Raw genomic sequence first — 20,066 nt, 5'->3', positions numbered from 1 at the left:
ACCTTTCCGGCGTAATATGCCCAATTCGCAAATTCTCAATAAAACACCTGAAATAGCTCTCGGCACTGATTTTCCGTGCCCCCCTCTGATGTCACTACGGCCGTGCACGGTCCTATCACAGGCTTTTTATAGAGAAGCCTGTGATTGGACCAGTTGCCGGCTCAGAGTGTGTGCGCACCGGGGAGGGAGACAGAGGGAGTGGCGGGGGACGGAGACTTTTTTGTAAACACAAAATTTAAAAAAGTATGGAGGGAGGTGGTTAGGAGCAAAGGGTGGGATGAGGAAGTGGTGCAGGGAGTTCAGTTATGTACACAAGGTAAAGAACATGAGGGGCTTCAGGGGAGATCAGTCACAACACTGGCCAAGTAAGACAACGAAGCAGCTGCTGGTGAGTGTGCACTCTGTATGGGTCAGAGTGTGTGTATTAGTTGCTGTCTGTATATGGATCAGTTAGTGTGTGCGTGTGTATGGTTCATGTTTAGGTCAGCCAATGCCTGTATGGGTTACTATTTGTGTGTGACAGTAAGTGTGTGTATTTTTAAATGTGGGTCAGTCTCTGTGTGTGTAGTTCAATGTTTATATATATATGGTTCGGTGTGTGTCAGTGTGTGTGTGTCTTTGTGCATCAATCTCTATGTGTGTATGTATGTTTCAGTGGATGTGAGTATGCAGTGTGCATCAGTGAGTGTGTACCAAAGAGTATATCCAATCCTTAAATATTTCCTTTGAGGTAATTCAAAATTCAGGCGAATGCCCACTGCACAAGATAAGCAACAACTGATTGTTTCATCTTTCCTTAGGCCTTGTTAGCGAGGTGTAGATGATACACCTCTATGCACAGTGGGTATGTGGTCAGAATGGACCATGAAGAAATGGGAGTCGGTTTCTTGATCTGATGAATCACGTTTTATTTTACATCAAGTGGATAGCCGTGTGTCACTTATCTGGGGAAAAAGATGCAACAAGATGCACTATAGGAAGAAGGAAGTCAGACGGCACAGTTTTATTCTCTGGGCAATGTTCTGCTGGGAACCTTGGCTCCTGGCATTCATGTGGATGTTACGTTGACACATACCACCTACATAGAGACTGTTCCAGGCCAATGGCAATGGTGTACCCGGATAGCAGTGGCATCTTTTACCAGGATAATGCACCCTGCCAACTGCACAAATTGTTCAGGAATTGTTTGAGGAACAGAACAAAGAGTTTAAAGTGTTGCCTTGGACTTCAAATTCCCCAGATCTCAATCCAATTGAGCATCTGTGGGATGTGCTGAAACACGGATGCTCCTTGTCCATGCTCTAGTAATTTCCCGCATGGATTACTATAACCCTCTCCTGATTGGTCTCCCCAAAAACTGTATTGCCCCGCTACAGTCGGTAATGAATGCTGCAGTTCGACTGATTTTCCTCTCTAGTCTGTCCTCTCACACCTCGCCCCTCTGCCAGTCCTTACATTGGCTCCCTGTATCCTATAGGAGTCAATTCAAAGTGCTAACCCATACATATAAAGCACTGAACAATTCTAGCCCCTCTTATATGTCTTCACTGATCCATAGGTATGCCCCTCCTAGTTCCCTCCGATCTGCCGTGACCACCTCCTGACCGCTACTCGCACCTATACGGCCAACTCGCACTTGCAGGACTTCTCGCAGGCGGCTCCTTTCCTATGGAATAGCCTGCCTACCGCCATCAGACTCTCCCCTAGTCTTCAATTGTTCTCTGAGCTCTTGTCAGCTCTCATAGTTTTAATGTTCTGTATTTTTTTGCAATGCATTAACTTGGGCTCTCCCTATTTACAGGGATATTAGCTACACCTTCCTGACGAGGCCCAAATAAGACGGAACTGATTGTCCTTCATTAGGCCTCGTCGGCAAAACTGTCCATCCTACAACAGGGATCCTTGGAGGTACCTCTAAGTGCTGATACCATAATAATAATAATTCATGTCATGATTGTTATATCCCATTGATGTCCAAGCTTTGGTTCTCCAGCTGCTGTGGACTACATTCCCCATGAAGCACAGCTGAGGATGCTAAAAGGCTTCCCATCCCTGCCTGTATCCCCAGATGTTAGTGCTCCCAGCTCTGTCTATCCTCCTTCCCTGCCTCCCTGCCTCCAGCCAATCAGCAGCCAATCAGCAGCCAGCGATCCTTCATGGGTGGTTGCCATGGATACGGTGGGCCGAGCGCTGAGGCCTAGGCCGTGACTGACGCAGCCCAGCCCGGATCAATGGGAAGCGGCTTCTGTCACCCTCCCACCGGGTCACCGAGCTGGCAGGAGAGCCCCCCTCAGCCCTGCGCGGCCCTACCGGGCCTGTAGGAGACAGGCCGGGAGAGCGCCGGCACCCCACCGCCCCCCTGACCCTCCATGGACGGCAGTGACTGAGCAGCGCCCTGACAGGCGCGGGGAGCCCGGGACAGACCGCAGGCCGCCGCTGGCATGGCCGGGAACTGCAACAGCTTCAACCCGGGCACCGGGGAGATCATCCAGCTCAATGTCGGGGGGACCAGGTATACCGGGCTGGCTGCTCCGCTCCAAATAAACACTTTAATGTCATAGGAAGGAATGGGGACTGGCCTGTGGGACCCCAGCTATTATAAACTACATTTCCCATAATGCCCTCCCTGTCAGTATATCAGGGCTCTATATGGGAGCTCTCCAAATAAACACTTTAATATCATAGGAAGGGATGGAGACTGGCCTGTGGGACCTCAGCTATTATAAACTACATTTCCCATAATGCCCAGCCTGCCAGTATATCAGGGCTCTATATGGGCGCTCTCCAAATAAAAACTTTAATGTCATAGGAAGGAATGGGGACTGGCCTGTGGGACCCCAGCTATTATAAACTACATTTCCCATAATGACCTCCCTGTCAGTATATCAGGGCTCTATATGGGAGCTCTCCAAATAAACACTTTAATATCATAGGAAGGAATGGGGACTGGCCTGTGGGACCCCAGCTATTATAAACTACATTTCCCATAATGCCCTCCCTGTCAGTATATCAGGGCTCTATATGGGAGCTCTCCAAATAAACACTTTAATATCATAGGAAGGGATGGAGACTGGCCTGTGGGACCTCAGCTATTATAAACTACATTTCCCATAATGCCCAGCCTGCCAGTATATCAGGGCTCTATATGGGCGCTCTCCAAATAAAAACTTTAATGTCATAGGAAGGAATGGGGACTGGCCTGTGGGACCCCAGCTATTATAAACTACATTTCCCATAATGACCTCCCTGTCAGTATATCAGGGCTCTATATGGGAGCTCTCCAAATAAACACTTTAATATCATAGGAAGGAATGGGGACTGGCCTGTGGGACCCCAGCTATTATAAACTACATTTCCCATAATGACCTCCCTGTCAGTATATCAGGGCTCTATATGGGAGCTCTCCAAATAAACACTTTAATATCATAGGAAGGAATGGGGACTGGCCTGTGGGACCCCAGCTATTATAAACTACATTTCCCATAATGCCCTCCCTGTCAGTATATCAGGGCTCTATATGGGAGCTCTCCAAATAAACACTTTAATATCATAGGAAGGGATGGAGACTGGCCTGTGGGACCTCAGCTATTATAAACTACATTTCCCATAATGCCCAGCCTGCCAGTATATCAGGGCTCTATATGGGCGCTCTCCAAATAAAAACTTTAATGTCATAGGAAGGAATGGGGACTGGCCTGTGGGACCCCAGCTATTATAAACTACATTTCCCATAATGACCTCCCTGTCAGTATATCAGGGCTCTATATGGGAGCTCTCCAAATAAACACTTTAATATCATAGGAAGGAATGGGGACTGGCCTGTGGGACCCCAGCTATTATAAACTACATTTCCCATAATGACCTCCCTGTCAGTATATCAGGGCTCTATATGGGAGCTCTCCAAATAAAAACTTTAATGTCATAGGAAGGAATGGGGACTGGCTTGTGGGACCCCAGCTATTATAAACTACATTTCCCATAATGACCTCCCTGTCAGTATATCAGGGCTCTATATCGGAGCTCTCCAAATAAACACTTTAATATCATAGGAAGGGATGGAGACTGGCCTGTGGGACCCCAGCTGTTATAAACTACATTTCCCATAATGCCCTCCCTGTCAGTATATCAGGGCTCGATATGGGAGCTCTCCAAATAAACACTTTGATATCATAGGGAGGAATGGGGTCTGGCCTGTGGACCCCAGCTGTTTTAAACTACATTTCCCATAATGCCCTCCCTGTCAGTATATCAGGGCTCGATGGGGGAGCTCTCCAAATAAACACTTTAATATCATAGGAAGGAATGGGGACTGGCCTGTGGGACCCCAGCTGTTATAAACTACATTTCCCATAATGCCCTCCCTGTCAGTTTATCAGGGCTCTATATTTGAGCTCTCCAAATAAACACACTAATATCATAGGAAGGAATGGAACTGGCCTGTGGGACCCCAGCTGTTATAAACTACATTTCCCATGATGCCCAGCCTGCCAGAGTAGAAGAGTAAAGGGCACTCTATTAGTCCTTTCTGACTTAGAGATTTTACTGTGTTTTAGCATTTTAGTTATGGTTTGATTACCGTGCTCCATATTTTAAAATTAAGGGGTTAATGTTACCAATTAGAACACATAACCCCCTTCATAGGCAAAAAAAAAACCCTGATAAAATAATGGAAATTACAGAATTTGCACAGACTGAGCACCCTGTAAAATGTGCTAGGACTTATTCACTAAACAGTGAAGGTAATTATACTGTGGCGAAAACCAAGTGACAACATTTAGCCCTAAAATACCCTAGTCTGAAACATTCTTAAATTGTTAACTACAGTACTTTTGTCAAACAGACTATTTCTATCCTTGTATTTGCTTTCAGTTCACCTCAAATTACCTGTAAACCCTTTTAGAGTTATTCACTACAGCAGGAATTGTGGACAAACAACAAGGAAATTAAACATTTTACGTCATAACAGGACCTGTCATGCCCCAAACAACGTATGCTCATAAGATTCTGTCTATACATTGTGCTGGCAGCTTTGCTAGCAAATGTATTGATTAGGAGAAAAACATATTTAGAAATAGGTTTATATGTGCCTTGCAGAACATATGGGGGAAGAAATCAGTGTGTAACAGCTGGGCTGCTAAAAGAAATGAATCTCTACTTTATAGTAGTTGATATGGCAAACATTAAGGTGAAGTAATTCCCAGGACAGCTGGGGTGCCAAGTGACATTACATCAGAGCAACAGGATGGCCATTCTATACATTTTTAGGGACTTATCATATGGGGCAGGAATAATTTCAATGCAGTTCATAAGTATACCATTCCACCACTGCTGAATAAATCTGTTTCTGCTGCTATTGTTCGTACTGAGCCATTACTGGCAGTGTAAGAGAGAGCCTGCCATCTTGTCTGGGGTTAGCATGCTGTAAATACTGTTGCCAGACACAGAAGTTGCACAAAACTTATTTTGCTAGATGTTAAGAGAGTTTACTGGTGGGCTGATTGACAACCCAGAGAAGTGTTCAAACACATAGAGAAGAAAATTATTTGGTTGAGCGATGTGGACTTTGTATCGCCTGATGCCCGAAACATGTATTTCAGGTGCTGGGCATCCATATTTATTTTTAACCATTAGCTCTGCCACAGGCAAGCAGCAAGACGGCTATACGGAGACAAGTTCATGGCAGGGAGTGTGATGTCTGCATCTCTAGTGGGTGCAGACCTCGGTTATCGCTCTTATGAGTCTGAGTGCAGTTTCCAGGATTCCCAGCATGCTTTCTGACTGACAGCAAACTGCAAAAGAGCTATTCCTGAAATCTGCATTCGCCTCTCTTTACATTTTAGACTTCTAGGGAATATGACGCCCAGCAGGACAACCAGAGAGCCTGAAAAATCCACCAGGACAGCTAAGTAGGAAGGGGCAAGCAACAGAAAGTACCCACACACTACATATAGTTAGCACGCAACACAAACGCACACTATATGCAGCCAGCACAAACCACACACGTTATACGACAAGCGCACTACAGACACATTAAATGCTTTTAGTACACACCGTATACATTTCATACAGCCAGCATACACCGCACACACTACACACATCACATGCAGTTAGTACACACTGTATGCATTTCATACAGCCAGCATACACCGCACACATTACACACACCACATGCAGTTAGTACACACTATATTCATTTCATACAGCCAGCATACACCGCACACTACACAAGTCATATGCAGTTAGTACACACTGTATGCATTTCAAACAACCAGCATACACCGCAAACACTACACACATTATATGCACCCGTCACACACCACACACATTACAGCCAGCCGACACTCAACAAACATATACACAATAAGGAAGGACAGAGGGAAAAACTTCAAAAGCTTAGTGTCTCTTTATTGGCATTTGCAATAAAAAGAAGTGTCTGGGATACACATTCAAGATAAACAAGTGTAATATACACTGTCTGATTTTGCTCTCCTTTAATTGCTTGCAGAACTTTGCTCTCTATGTGAACATTACTATCAGAGTGAAACTATAATGATTCATAACAATGCAGAACAAGGCTTAATGGCCATATGCCACACCTCCCAACATGAGACCCATGGAATGAGGACTAGGTGAACCACATCAATAGTAATGGGCCTGCCTGGTAAAGAGCCAGCCTTTAGGACCATGCTGAAGCAAATGCTCCCATATACTTATGCATGCATAATTGTTCATTCTATTCACAAAAGGCAAATAAATTTCAGCCCTGTTTGCACAAACCGCCAAATTGCAACCAAATCACTTTCAGTGGTTTGCTTAATTCCATTGATGTGGGCCAGGGTAATTGCACCTGCAGCCTTTTGCATATCCTAGCTATACACTCTCTCAGAATTTCTCCAACTTACTACATCCTTAGCCTCTCTCCCTCCCCCCTCCGAGTGCTTAACTTGCAAAAACTTCTCACTGAGCTGCATTGCGAAGCCTGTAATACGACATGCACAGAAAGTCTGGGTTGGGAAAAAGGGGAAGGGTTTGCAAAGGCTACAGACAAGATATCTGCAGCTTTTGCAAGCTATTTTATATAGACTCCCAATGAAATAAATGCATATTTGAATGCATGCATGTTTTCATTTTCACTTTCACTTTCTTTTTTTTTGAGCAGAGGTGTCTCTTTAAGTAATTCAGAGTTTGGATGAACAAAATTAATCACTGCAAAACAAATAGTCTCATATGTGCGTTTTCATGTTTTCAGTGTATATCGCATATCATTTGTTTAGTTTAAATTTCTCTTTATTGAAATAATTTTTCCTTTATACACACATTTATATAATCTTAGTTTACAATGATTTTTAAAAAATCCAGACACATAAAACATGTAATTTTTTTAAAGCAATATTACTATTTTTATTTCTTGTCTCCTTCTGTGTCTCATGGAGTACTGACTCTCCCCCTCTATAAGGGCCAGTGTATATGATATATTGTTGAACTAGCACGCTACTCTCGTTTGAGATGTGGACACCATAAATCTCATTGCTTATATACGGTACTAATTATTAAATCTATTATAGTGTGAAGCCCCTAGTGGCTTTCTGACCGGAGCTAGTGGTGTAGGGATTGCAAAATGTATTGTCTTGAGCCAATATAAACTCTACTTTTCTCATTTATTTACAAATATCCAGGGCATAGTATTGTATTAGAATGATTTAGTTGTGTATATAAAGGAACACAAGAGTTCAAATTCAGTAGGAAGTTATGAAAGTTGTTTATTTTTTTTACATTTATTGCTCCAAGCAATAATTATTTTATAGTACACATTTGCTGCTGCAGTCTGTGTCTAAACAACAATTTTATTTTGTGTTTTTTCAGGTTCAGTACATCAAGGCAAACACTAATGTGGATTCCCGACTCTTTCTTTTCCAGGTTAGTTAAACTGCGTGACTACATTTTTACATTGTTGAGATGGGGTGCTATTAAAAAAATAAATTACAAAGTCATTCACTATAGTGAGAATTCAACAGGATTTTCATATTAAAGGGACACTATAGTCACCAGAACAACTACAGCTTATTGGATTTGTTCTGGTGAGTAGAATCATTACCTTCAGGCTTTTTGCTGTAAACACTGTATTTTCAGAGAAAATGCAGTGTTTACATTACAGCCTAGTGATAACTTCACAGGCCACTCCTCAGATAGCTGTTAGAGATCCTTCCTGGGTCATGGCTGCCTAAAATGCATCCAAACATTCAGTGTCTCCTCCCTCTGCATGCAGACACTGAACTTTCCTCATAGAGATTCATTGATTCAATTCATCTCTATGAGGAGATGCTGATTGGCCAGTGCTGTGTTTGAATTGTGCTGGCTCTGCCCCTTTTGCAAGCTATTTTTATATAGACTCCCAATGAAAAAAATGCATATTGGTCAGTCTCAGCCAATCCTATGGGGACGCATTGTGATTGGGTCAGGCCACCACTTCTGATGATGTCAGCAGACAGCTTGTTTTTTTGAAGCAAACCGCATGCAGAGTTACAGCTTCAGGCTTGAATACAAGTAAGATTTAACTATTTTTAGGGAGGCATGAGGGGACCAGGGTGGCTAGATGGTGGGTTTAACCCTATAGGGTCAGGAATACATGTTTGTGTTCTTGACCCTATAGTGCTGCTTTAAATATGCTTCGGTTTGGCTACTTTGGACTACAATTTAAAATTCACTTTGAATTCACACTTCACTGAAAGACACTATGAGTCTTCTTGTAATTATAAATTTTTCAAAACATGTTTTTATTAACCCTTTAAGACCGGAGGGCGTACTATTACGCCCTATTTTAAGCGGCACGTCCGTCCTCCTGGGGGCATCCACATGGCCGGGTTAGCTGGCTTAGGCATTGCCAGCAGGGGGACTAACTGTAATGCTGGCTGGAAATAAAATAAAATTAATTAAAATAAGTGTAAAAAAAAAATAATAATATACTTAGATAGATGTGTCTGTGTGTGTATATATATATATATATATATATATATATATATATATATATATATATATATATATATGATCTAAGTATATATATATATACATACACACACATACACTGTCTAGGTGTATTTTACTATTAATATATATATAATTATATATATATATATATATATATATATATATATATATATTAATATCAAATTACACGTAGACTGATACTGATTAAATATATATATATATAATTGTTATATATAAATGTAAATATATTATATAAAAAAAATATGTACATACGTCAAATTTTTTTTTTAATAATTAAAAATAAATAATTAAAAAAGATATAGATGTGTTATTTCGTTCTAACTGTATTGTGATATTAATATATATATATATATATATATATATATATTTATACCAAAATACACGTAGAACAAAACAATATATATATCTATATACATAAATATATACTTGTATATCACTATATATATATATGTATATATAAATAAAAATATGTAAAAAAAATTATATATATATATGCACATATATATACACATACGTATATATATATATATATATACATATATTAATTCTACACATATATTTATGTAATATTTTTACATAATTAGGTATCCCAATTAATTACAATTAGCGGGACCTGCCTGACAACCCATGCCGAAAGTAAAGGGAATTTAATTTGCTAGCACTATATTTAACCCTATAACTTTCCAAGACACCAGAAAACCTGTACATGGGGGGTACTGTTCTACTCGGGAGACTTCGCTGAACACAAATATTAGTGTTTCAAAACAGTAAAATGTATTACAACGATGATATCGCCAGTAAAAGTGACGTTTTTTGCATTTTTCACGCACAAACAGCACTTACACGGACGATATTATTGCTGCGATACTTTTTACTGTTTTGAAACACAAATATTTGTGTTCAGCGAAGTCTCCCGAGTACAACAGTACCCCTCATGTACAGGTTTTATGGTGTTTTCAAAAGTTACAGCGTCAAATATAAGGCTTGTGTTTCATTTTTTTCACATTAAAATTCGCCAGATTGGTTACGTTGCCTTTGAGACCCTATGGTAGCCCAAGAATGATAATTACCCCTATGATGGCATACCATTTGCAATAGTAGACAACCCAATGTATTGCAAACAGGTTATGTCCAGTCTTTTTTAGTAGCCACTTAGTCACAAACACTGGCCAAAATTGGCGTTTTTTGCATTTTTCACACACAAACAAATACTAACGCTAACTTTGGCCAGTGTTTGTGACCAAATGGCTACTAAAAAAGACTGGACATACCCCATTTGCAATACCTTGGCTCGTCTACTATTGCAACTGGTATGCCATTATGGGTGTACATTTTATTCCTGGGCTACTATACAGTCCCAAAGGCAACGTAACCAATCTGGCGAATTTCAATTTCAAATGTAACGTGCTATATTTGACCCTGGGAGACAGCCACTGGAGGCAGACTTAGTGCTGCAATGTAAACATTGCAGTTTCTCTGGGACTGCAGTGCTTTACATTGCCGCACTAGGTGCAATAGGGACACTGCACCCAGACCACTTCAATGAGCTGAAGTGGTCTGGGAGCCTATAGTGCCTCTTTAACTGTTTAGCTTCCCACCGATCACATGGGAAAGGTGATTTTAGTCACCTTTTCTCCCACTCCAAGACTGTCTTGTCATGCCCACTTGGCTCCACTTCCGTTGGACAATTTTCTGTGATAAAGGAAGTGGTGCTTAGTTAGACTCCACTCTTTTGTCACATTTGTCAATCGTTGGAAAAATACATAAGACAAAGTAGTCCCTAAATATTTTCTGTTGGCGTGTAGATGTTATTGCCCAACCCATTTGCACTCATTTAATGGTCCTGAGAAGGGATACAACCAATTTAATTATTTCCCACTGCAGACACAGATCCATTGGTTGTATATTGTGTAAAAAAAAAATGTTCACCTTATTGTTCACACTCTAACAAAAATCTAGAACATTAGTAATTCTAACTATATTAAAAAAAAACTATTTAATTAGCCACTGTACATATGTTGTATGGTATGTGGAATACCCAGTGAGATAGTTAAAGCATATAAAATAGCTAAGCCAGGTTTGGTTCCCAACAGACTACATCACGCTTTTCACCCTTCAGTATGATTAAGGCCTCAATTTTACTATTTTTGGATAAGATATCCTAGTGATTTAATATTTTTTGGACGGACTTTTAAAATGATTAAATATTATGAAAAATATTTTAATTTTGTTATATTTATATATTTTTATCCACAAGATATTTTGAAAAAGCATTTTTAAAGCTTATACAAAAATATAAAATCATTTAAAAAGCTTATTCAACAATAGTAAATTGAGGCCCAAGTTAGCTAATATTGTCGTACATGAAATAACTAGTGATTTAGTTAAATCCAAAATGCTGCTTTAAAACTTTGATTCTCCTTCTTGAGAAAAGTTTACTAAGTTAACTAAACCTGTTATGATATTTTGCCCTCAGTACTTAATTGATATTTCTCCATCTTTAATATTACTACTGTTAGAGTATCCTTAGAAAATCTAATATATGTGTATTATGATACTAAAGATTTAGAATGTAAACGTACAATATTAAGATTTTGTGTTTTTGCAGTCTGCTAAGCGGAAGAATTTCAACACTACGGGATGAAACTGGAGCTGTAAGTTTTTGTTTTTACCAGTATTGATATCTCGTATGATACCTAGAGTTAATATTTCTGGCATGATTGGATAAGTGACTTCTCTGTTGTACGAGGTGGTCCTTTCAATGGCTAAGTTTCACCTACATAGTTTTCCCTAAAGTGCTTACGGTGCTTAAAGTAACTCATTAATAATGTGTGAGTGTAAAGGTAAACTATAGTCACCAGAACCACAACCTAATGTTGTTCTGGTGTCTACAGCATGTCGCTGAGAAAAGGCAATGTGTACACTACTGCCCAGGAACACCTCTCGTGACAGTCACTCAGACAGCCACTAGAGGTGCCACTGGAGATGCTGAACGCTCCCCATAGAGATGCATTGATTCAATGCATCTCTATGAGAAGATGCTGACTGGCACAGCAGTGCATTTTGCCATGCATGCACAATAACCTCCCAATGCTTTCCTATGGTAAATTAGTTGAGATCGTCAAATTTGATGATCTCAGCCAAGGAGGCGGGGCCAGCTGCTACAAGACCGGTGTTACGCTGGAAATAAAGTGAGTAAAATCACCTTGTTAATGGGGGGTCAGACACCGAAACAGCTTTTTTAGGACTTTAGTGTCAGCAATACATGTTTGTATTCCTGACACTATAATGTTCCTTTAACCCCTTAAGACCGCAGGGCGTTCTATGCCGTCCCTATTTTGGTGGCTCTAAACGCCGCAGGGCGGCATAGAACGCCCTGCGATCTTTTGTACTTACCCGGTCGCCGGCGATCGCGGTATGGGGACTTACCTGGGAGCCCAGGGAGTCCCCCTCCGTCCTCTTCGGCCCCCCTGGGCCATGTGATCGCGAGGTCCTTGCGAGGACCTCGCGATCACATGGACGGCATAGCCGTCCATGTCAATGCCAGCAGGGGGAGTGCCTGTAATGACAGGTACTCCCCCTGCTGCCTGGAAAAAAAAAAAAAACCATGTTAAATCAGTGTAAAAATAAATTATATACTTAGATCATATATATATATGTATATATATATATGATCTAAGTATATTTATATACACACATAAATATACATACACTGTCTACGTGTATTTTAATATTAATATATACATAATTATATATATATCAAAAATACATGTACAATGATATTGATTAAATATATATATATAATTTTCATTATATATATATTTATATATAATAAAAAATAAATAGATAAATATATATACATGCGTAATTTCGTTCTAACTGTATTTTAAAATTAATATATATATATATATATTGATATCAAAATACATGTAGAACGAAATAATATATATCTATATACATAAGTATATACGTATATATAAATAAAAATAATTTAAAAAAATTATATGCATATATATATATATATAATAATTCTACGTATATATTTATGTAATCATTTTACATAATTAGGTCATTTTATTAATTACAATTTGCAGGACCTGCCTGACAACCCAGGCCGAAAGTTCAGGGAATTTAATTTTCTAGCACTATATTTAACCCTGTAACTTTCCAAGACACCATAAAACCTGTACATGGGGGGGGGTACTGTTTTACTCTGAAGACTTCGCTGAACACAAATATTAGTGTTTCAAAACAGTAAAATGTATTACAACGGCGATATCGTCGTGACATTTTTTGCATTTTTCACACACAAATGGCACTTACACTGACGATATAATTGTTGTGATACGTTCGACTGTTTTGAAACACTAATATTTGTGTTCAGCAAAGTCTCCCGAGTATAACAGTACCCCTCATGTACAGGTTTTATGGTGTTTTCAAAAGTTACAGAGTCAAATATAAAACTTGCATTTCAGTTTTTTCACATTAAAATTCGCCAGGTTGCCTTTGAGACCGTACGGTAGCCCAGGAATGAAAATTACCCCCATGATGGCATACCATTTGCAATAGTAGACAACCCAGGGTATTGCAAATAGGGTATGTTCAGTTTTTTTTAGTAGCCACTTAGTCACAAACACTGGCCAAAATTTGCATTCAAATTAGTTTTTTGCATTTTTAAATATTAACACTAACTTTGGCCAGTGTTTGTGACCAAGTGGCTACTTAAAAAGACTGGGCATACTCCATTTGCAATACCTTGGGTTGTCTACTTTTGCAAATGGTATGCCATCATGGGGGTAATTCTTATTCCTGGGCTATCATATGGTCTCAAAGGCAACGTAACCAATCTGGCGAATTTCAATGTGAAAAAAATGAAATATGTAACATGCTATATTTGACCCTGTAACTTCCCAAAACACCATAAAAAACCTGTACATAGGGGGTACTGTTTTACATGTGAGACATCGCTGAATACAAATATGTGTATGTTATTGCAGTAAAAGCAAACAGTATTTTGACATTCACAGTTAAAATGTCACGTAGAACTAAAACATTTTTAAAACTTCTTATTTTCTCCCATTTTTTTATATTTTTTTCATATTAAATTATGTTTTATACCTAAATATTTGATGTTAAACGAAAGCCCTGTTTCCCCTGAATAAAATTATATATAATAAGTGTGGGTGCATTTAATATGAAAGAGGTGAATTACGGTTGGACAGACAAATAGCGCAAATGCCAGGTTTTGTTTTGATCACAACTTGTACATTTGGCTGCGGTCTTAAGGGGTTAAAGGATTTCCTTTTGTTTAGTATCACTCTATCCATAGAAGGATTCTTTATTACGAGCTACCTTTAGGTTGCATTGGAATTGTGGTTGCATTCATGCCTTTGGATATAGTAAAAAAAAAAAACTACACACACAAATCAAAGAATCCTTACTCCAAATTATACTGGAATTAAAGTTTATTCACTTGCGAAACTGAACTGGCCATGTTTTGACCTTTTGGGAGGTATTTGTGGAGCCCTCGTCAGTATTATAGGTTGAATATACTCCATTACCAGCACAGTTCGGACTAAGGATTCTTTCATTTGTTTACTACAATTTGGGAAGCTAAAGGTGGAGGCCGTCCAGGATTAGTAAGTACATCTTCCATGTTATTTTGCTTTTAGAGATGGCAGAACCTGAATATTGGTTTATTTCCAACATTCCTGCTTCGACTTTTCCTATCAGCCATTCGGAGTGATGGCTATTAAAAATGGCATCCTCTTGCATGGCATTTTTTGGCAGAAACACAAAAATTATCTGTAAAGACTTTTACCAGATCTTCCAAAGAATATGAATAACTTGACTTTTTTAACTATACGAGAGAAATGTATATGTGATATGGCTTCTGGCTTGCCAAGAAACAAAAAAATAATAATGTAACACTGAGAGAGGAAGAAGTCCCTTCTTTTCCTACCTTGCTGTCCCATTCAGTGGGCATTGTAAATATATAGACTCATCTTTAAGCCAGTGTTTATCAACTTTTTTTTATGTATTTTGTAACTGTCACTTGTTACAGTGACAGAGAGAGGGATCTTAACTGATCATCTCTCCTCTCTCCACTACCTTCTTTATTGGTTTTTAGAACCTAGAGGTTTAATCTAACAGGAACTGTGTCTCTAGTGTACTGTCATACATTTGCAAAAGTAAAAAAAATAATGGTCTATGTAAAAGTGCAGGATCTTAAGTAAATGTTGCAGCGCAGTGAGGGGCAGGGCCATAGACATTTAATGCACAAAAAGTATAAAGCCATTTCACATCAGCTCATCAGCTGTCAGACAGCAGTGACAACTGTTAAAGTTCCAGCATTTTTTTGCCGTTTTGCTTTATATGTCAGTGTAATGCTAAAGCTTTCTTTCAGGTTTTTCAGAAAGATTATATTTGTGAAAATCTCACAAATGACACTGCTGCTTTAATATAATGTGCAGGACAAACATGGCTTTGAAAGGTGCAAATAAATCAAAAGTCTAAATTTCAAATCAAAATCTGTTTTCGGTGGTGGTAGTTTCTGCTTCCCTCACATGGTAAACTGACATGTTGCAAGGTGAAATGCAAATTTAAATTGCACCTCCAGTGCATTCCAGTCATTATGCTACATGTCCTTTCTCAGGTGCTATACATAGTCATGCATCTTCCTGGACTCCCTGCATTCACAGTCACAGGCCACATGCAGACAAAAATTGGACCTTTTACCCATTTATTCGGTCTCTAGATATAAGACTGCTCCCTACCCCCCAAAAAAACAAAAAACATAAAAGCACAACTAATTGTAATGCACCATCACTTTAAAAGTTATTCCTCTTTCAGGCTAAATTTTTCGCTCTAATGTTTTTAATTGGGAATAATCTTGCGCATATTCACAAATAGAACTTTTTATTGTAGATTAATGAAGGATTGTGTACGTTCTAGAATTACACATTTCAGTCTTTCAGAAACTAAAGGACAGATGGTTTTTGAATGCTAGTGCTGACTAATCAAAATGTTTCCCATCAGATTTTTAGTAAGGCTTTATAATTGCTTATCTGAGTCTATTGTATAATCTGTTTCATCATACTGCTTGGTTTTATTGTCTACTGCACCATCTAGTGGTAATTATAAGAATTGCTGCTTAGAGCTAAAATGTTCTAAATTACTGTCATTGTACGTATATCCTTTGGTAGAAATGATAGAACTATATAAACCAGAGTCTATTTTATTAACCCTTACAATGCATATTCTTTTTATTATGGGTTTTACAATGGGATAGGCTTGCTAGAAGCAGGTTGCCGCTCTCATATTTCCACTGCCCTCCTTTTTCCACATATTTTATTTTCCATACATTTTACTAGCCATCATGCATGGTATCACCTACCTTCTGCCCTATTGTGCTTCCATTTTATTTTACTCCCTGTCCTCTAGATTGGAAGTTTTTTTCAGTATTGCCTTTTACTCCATATACTTCTGATGAAACTAATGTATCTGTTTTTTTTATATTCCGAATGCAAAACTGTAAAATGCTGTTGAATATTGGTACTATATAAATAAAAATGATTGAGTAATAGTTGATTCATATTGGAGAACTTTCACTGTAATGAGATGAACCTCCCTCTGCTATCAGCAATAGTGTCTTTAAACAAACTGGCTTGTGATTGTTTTGATCGCTGATGCATGCTAAAACAGTGCATGTACCCCTATGCTGTGCACTGGCATCATAGGCTAGCCATCATTGCTATAGACCCAATGTAATGTTTGGTACATAAGCTCCATTGAATCTTCCATTACATAAAACCTACAAACAATATAGTTTATAGTTTAACAATAGCAAATATAGTTTATAGTTTAACAATAGCAAATTGTATGCATCAGTGAAATACAATGTTACATAGCAATGGTGAAATATCAACCTGCTTTTAACTGGTATTAAAGAATTAACATTACTTATCTCGATATGTTACTTTTTTTATAATACATTAAAAAATGTATAATTTCAACATTTATTTTCTTTGTGGTTTTTTTTTGGCTATGAAATAATAGAATTTAGGTTTACTCAGGGTTCGACAAAGCCCAGGCATCAGGTTGCTATGGCAACTAGAAAGTTTGTCGTTGCACGTGGGTGTTTGTCAGCATTTTCAACACTGGCCACCTCCTTAGTTGGGGGGCTGTGAGCAGTGGAGGCAGGTGGCAGGGTAGCAGTAATGCTGCTGCCTTGCATGCCCTGCTGTGATACTGGGGTATGACGCTATTCCGGCATCTCTAAACAATGCGCGAGGGAGCAGAGCAAGAAGAGCTTGAAGATGACTGGATCAGATCCACTCCAACTCTCCCAAAGGCAGGGAGGCTGGGTGGACTTAAATTAAAATTAAAAAAATATTTGTGTGTATGTTTATGTCTGTCAGTGAGTATGTGCGAGAATTGATGCTTTAATTCTAAAAATACAAGGCAAGTTCATGGCCACAAAAAGCCAAGTGAAAAAACGTATACATTGCATAAAACATCTGGTGTGTCACATCAGAATATATTTATTATCTGAATAATAAGTTAAATGCCTATGACGTTTGGTTCTAGTCTTCTTGGTTCTAGTCTACAAACCTTTATTCCTGCACTATAGTGTTAAACTAATTATTTAGGTGTTTTTACTTACCTTTTTTTTTCTTCATGTCGTGCCTATCTTGCCACGGGTGGCCCCGGCTCATGGCCGAGATCCTCAGTCTTGATGATCTCAGCCAAACCAATGCTTTCTCATAGGAAAGCATTGGGAGGCTCTTGTGCATGCATGGCAAAACGCCACGCTGCACGCGTCCACATCTTCTTTTTGATATGTAATAAAATGAATGCATCACTATGGAGAATGTTCAGCGCCTCCATGCAGAGCGTGGAGACGCTGCACACTGTGCAGTACTGACTAGGAAACATCTCTAGTGGTTGCGTGAGTGACTACCACTAGAGGTATTACTAGGCAGCAATATAAACACTGCATTTTCTCTGAAAATGCAGCACTTACCTTGAAAAGCCTGCAGGGAGAGGGTATAGACACCACAATCACTAAATTAAGCTGTAGTGGTTCTGGTGACTATAGTGTATTTTTGTTGTTGAAAATAAAGCGATGTTAAAAAAAATAAGAAAATACTCTCCTAACTTTTTTTTAGCTGGCTCCTAGATTCAAACCAAATTTGTCAAGCCCTTGTTTAAGTAACAGAGTCTAATTTTTAATTAAATATTAGTGTTCTTGATCGTCTTTAATGTAATCCTATTGCAGATATGGCCTATCTCAAATTCATATTTATGCTTCATACTCACTTCCTGCGACAAAACTGACATAGTGCTTCCATTCTGCAGTGTAATGATAAAAAAAAAAGAAAAAAATCTTTACGGGGCAATAATGATTTGGAAATATATTGCATTTTACTTAAGGTTTTAAGTGTTTTTTCATGAATATGTTAAGAGGTCTATTAAGTTTAATTGGCTCTATAAAATGCATATTCAAGAAAACGTAAGTGGAAGTTTATTGGTGATGGGGAAATGGGACGTGTGTTTTTGGAATTAACACTTCTACCAGTAAGTTCTTGCTATTTATTTTACTGTAATTCTTCTTGTGGTCATTTTTATTTATTTATTTTAACAGATATTTATTGATCGAGATCCAACTGCTTTTGCACCAATTTTAAACTTTCTCCGAACAAAGGAGCTTGATTTAAGGTAAGGGGAAATAAAATAATCTTCTTTCTGTATTATGTTCATTTAAAATTCTTTGACCGTTGTTTTTCCATATTTTAAAATGAGATATGGCAACTTGGACAGCAAGGTTTAAATTGGAAAATAAGAAAAAGAAAACTGAAGACACAAAGGTTTTTTTTTTTTTTCAAATTGAACTTTAGAGGTTAATAAACTTACCTAGCTGGTGTTAATAAACCCCTTTGTGTTTCAGAGAAGTCAACGATTATAGTTGAATGGTGAAGTTGAATAACACTGCACCATTTTTACTGTGATCCTTTAGTACTTCTAACCCTTAGAAATAGATTATAACATCAATCGACACTGTTGAATGCAAATACAGATAATAGCTTCCATGTTTCTTGGACTGGGGCGTTTAAAGGGTTTGTGTTACCAAGTTACTGTTTTTGTAAATAAGAAAGACTTACACACAAATCACCAAAAAATAAAAATGGTAAATAGTCAAAGGCAGCAACTGAACAGTTTATAGAGAAGTGCTTGATTGTCAGATTGTGCCAGTTGCTGCTTATGCGCCCGTGTGTCCTGAAATCTTGTCCATGAAAAACATTTGATTGAACAAAAGTCATCCAATCCTTAGTGGGGAAGGATTGGACTGTTTCGACAGTGAAATAAAAGTAAGGATTAGTGCAATGTCTAAGTTTAACAGATAAGGGGGGACCATTAATTTTAACAGATGACCTAAGATAGTTGATTGTAAAAGAATTGACTGACAAGTGTTCTAAAAAAAGAAAAAAGGTGGGAGAGTTAATATAAAATATTGACACAGTAAGAGAAACACTACGTAGGTTTTACAGTACATAAAAAGTGTTTCAGGCACCTACTAAAGTGCAGAGTTGCCATTATATACGCGTATTAACCACTCGAAGTGCATACAATGTAATTTCCAACTTCACCTCTCTATTTATAAAGTGGATATAAAACATATTGTTACCTTGAAGATATTAAACTGTTAAGAGGAAAAAAATGTAAGTCTATTGTGTAGTAAATGTTATACTACCAAATATATTACACAAAAAAAAAATGAAAATCTCTCGCAGACAGGCAGCACAATGAAAATTGTGCAAACATGTATTTGAACTCTGCTCTCGAAACTTTTGGCACACTCTCAGGTTATAAACTAAACCTTACAAATGCCTCGGCAAAGCAAGCATGGCACTCATTAAGTCTACCTATCCCATCTGGTTTACTATGGAGTCATTTAAATACCTGGAATTTACACAACAGCTAGGCCTAACACACTATATGAAAATAATTACTCTCCTGAGCCCTGTTCAGAGACCTAGACATATGGGTGGACAAGCCAT

General features: G+C 38.5%; 1 protein-coding gene across 1 annotated transcript in view; it reads left to right on the top strand.

Moving 5' to 3' along the window:
* Window positions 1-2,174: 2,174 nt before the first annotated feature.
* The window catches only part of KCTD3 (potassium channel tetramerization domain containing 3), a 50,926-nt gene continuing 33,034 nt past the window's right edge, over window positions 2,175-20,066 (top strand). The window contains exons 1-4 of the mRNA XM_063443829.1: window positions 2,175-2,512; window positions 7,864-7,917; window positions 11,615-11,660; window positions 18,653-18,726. Coding sequence (XP_063299899.1) covers window positions 2,442-2,512; window positions 7,864-7,917; window positions 11,615-11,660; window positions 18,653-18,726 — 245 coding nt within the window. The 5' untranslated portion in view covers window positions 2,175-2,441. The remainder of the gene's footprint in view (window positions 2,513-7,863; window positions 7,918-11,614; window positions 11,661-18,652; window positions 18,727-20,066) is intronic.

This window comes from Pelobates fuscus, chromosome 2, assembly GCF_036172605.1.
Source record: "Pelobates fuscus isolate aPelFus1 chromosome 2, aPelFus1.pri, whole genome shotgun sequence".
NCBI lineage: Eukaryota > Metazoa > Chordata > Amphibia > Anura > Pelobatidae > Pelobates > Pelobates fuscus.
Note: the sequence above shows the minus strand (reverse complement) of the source record. Positions and strands in the feature narration are given on the sequence as shown.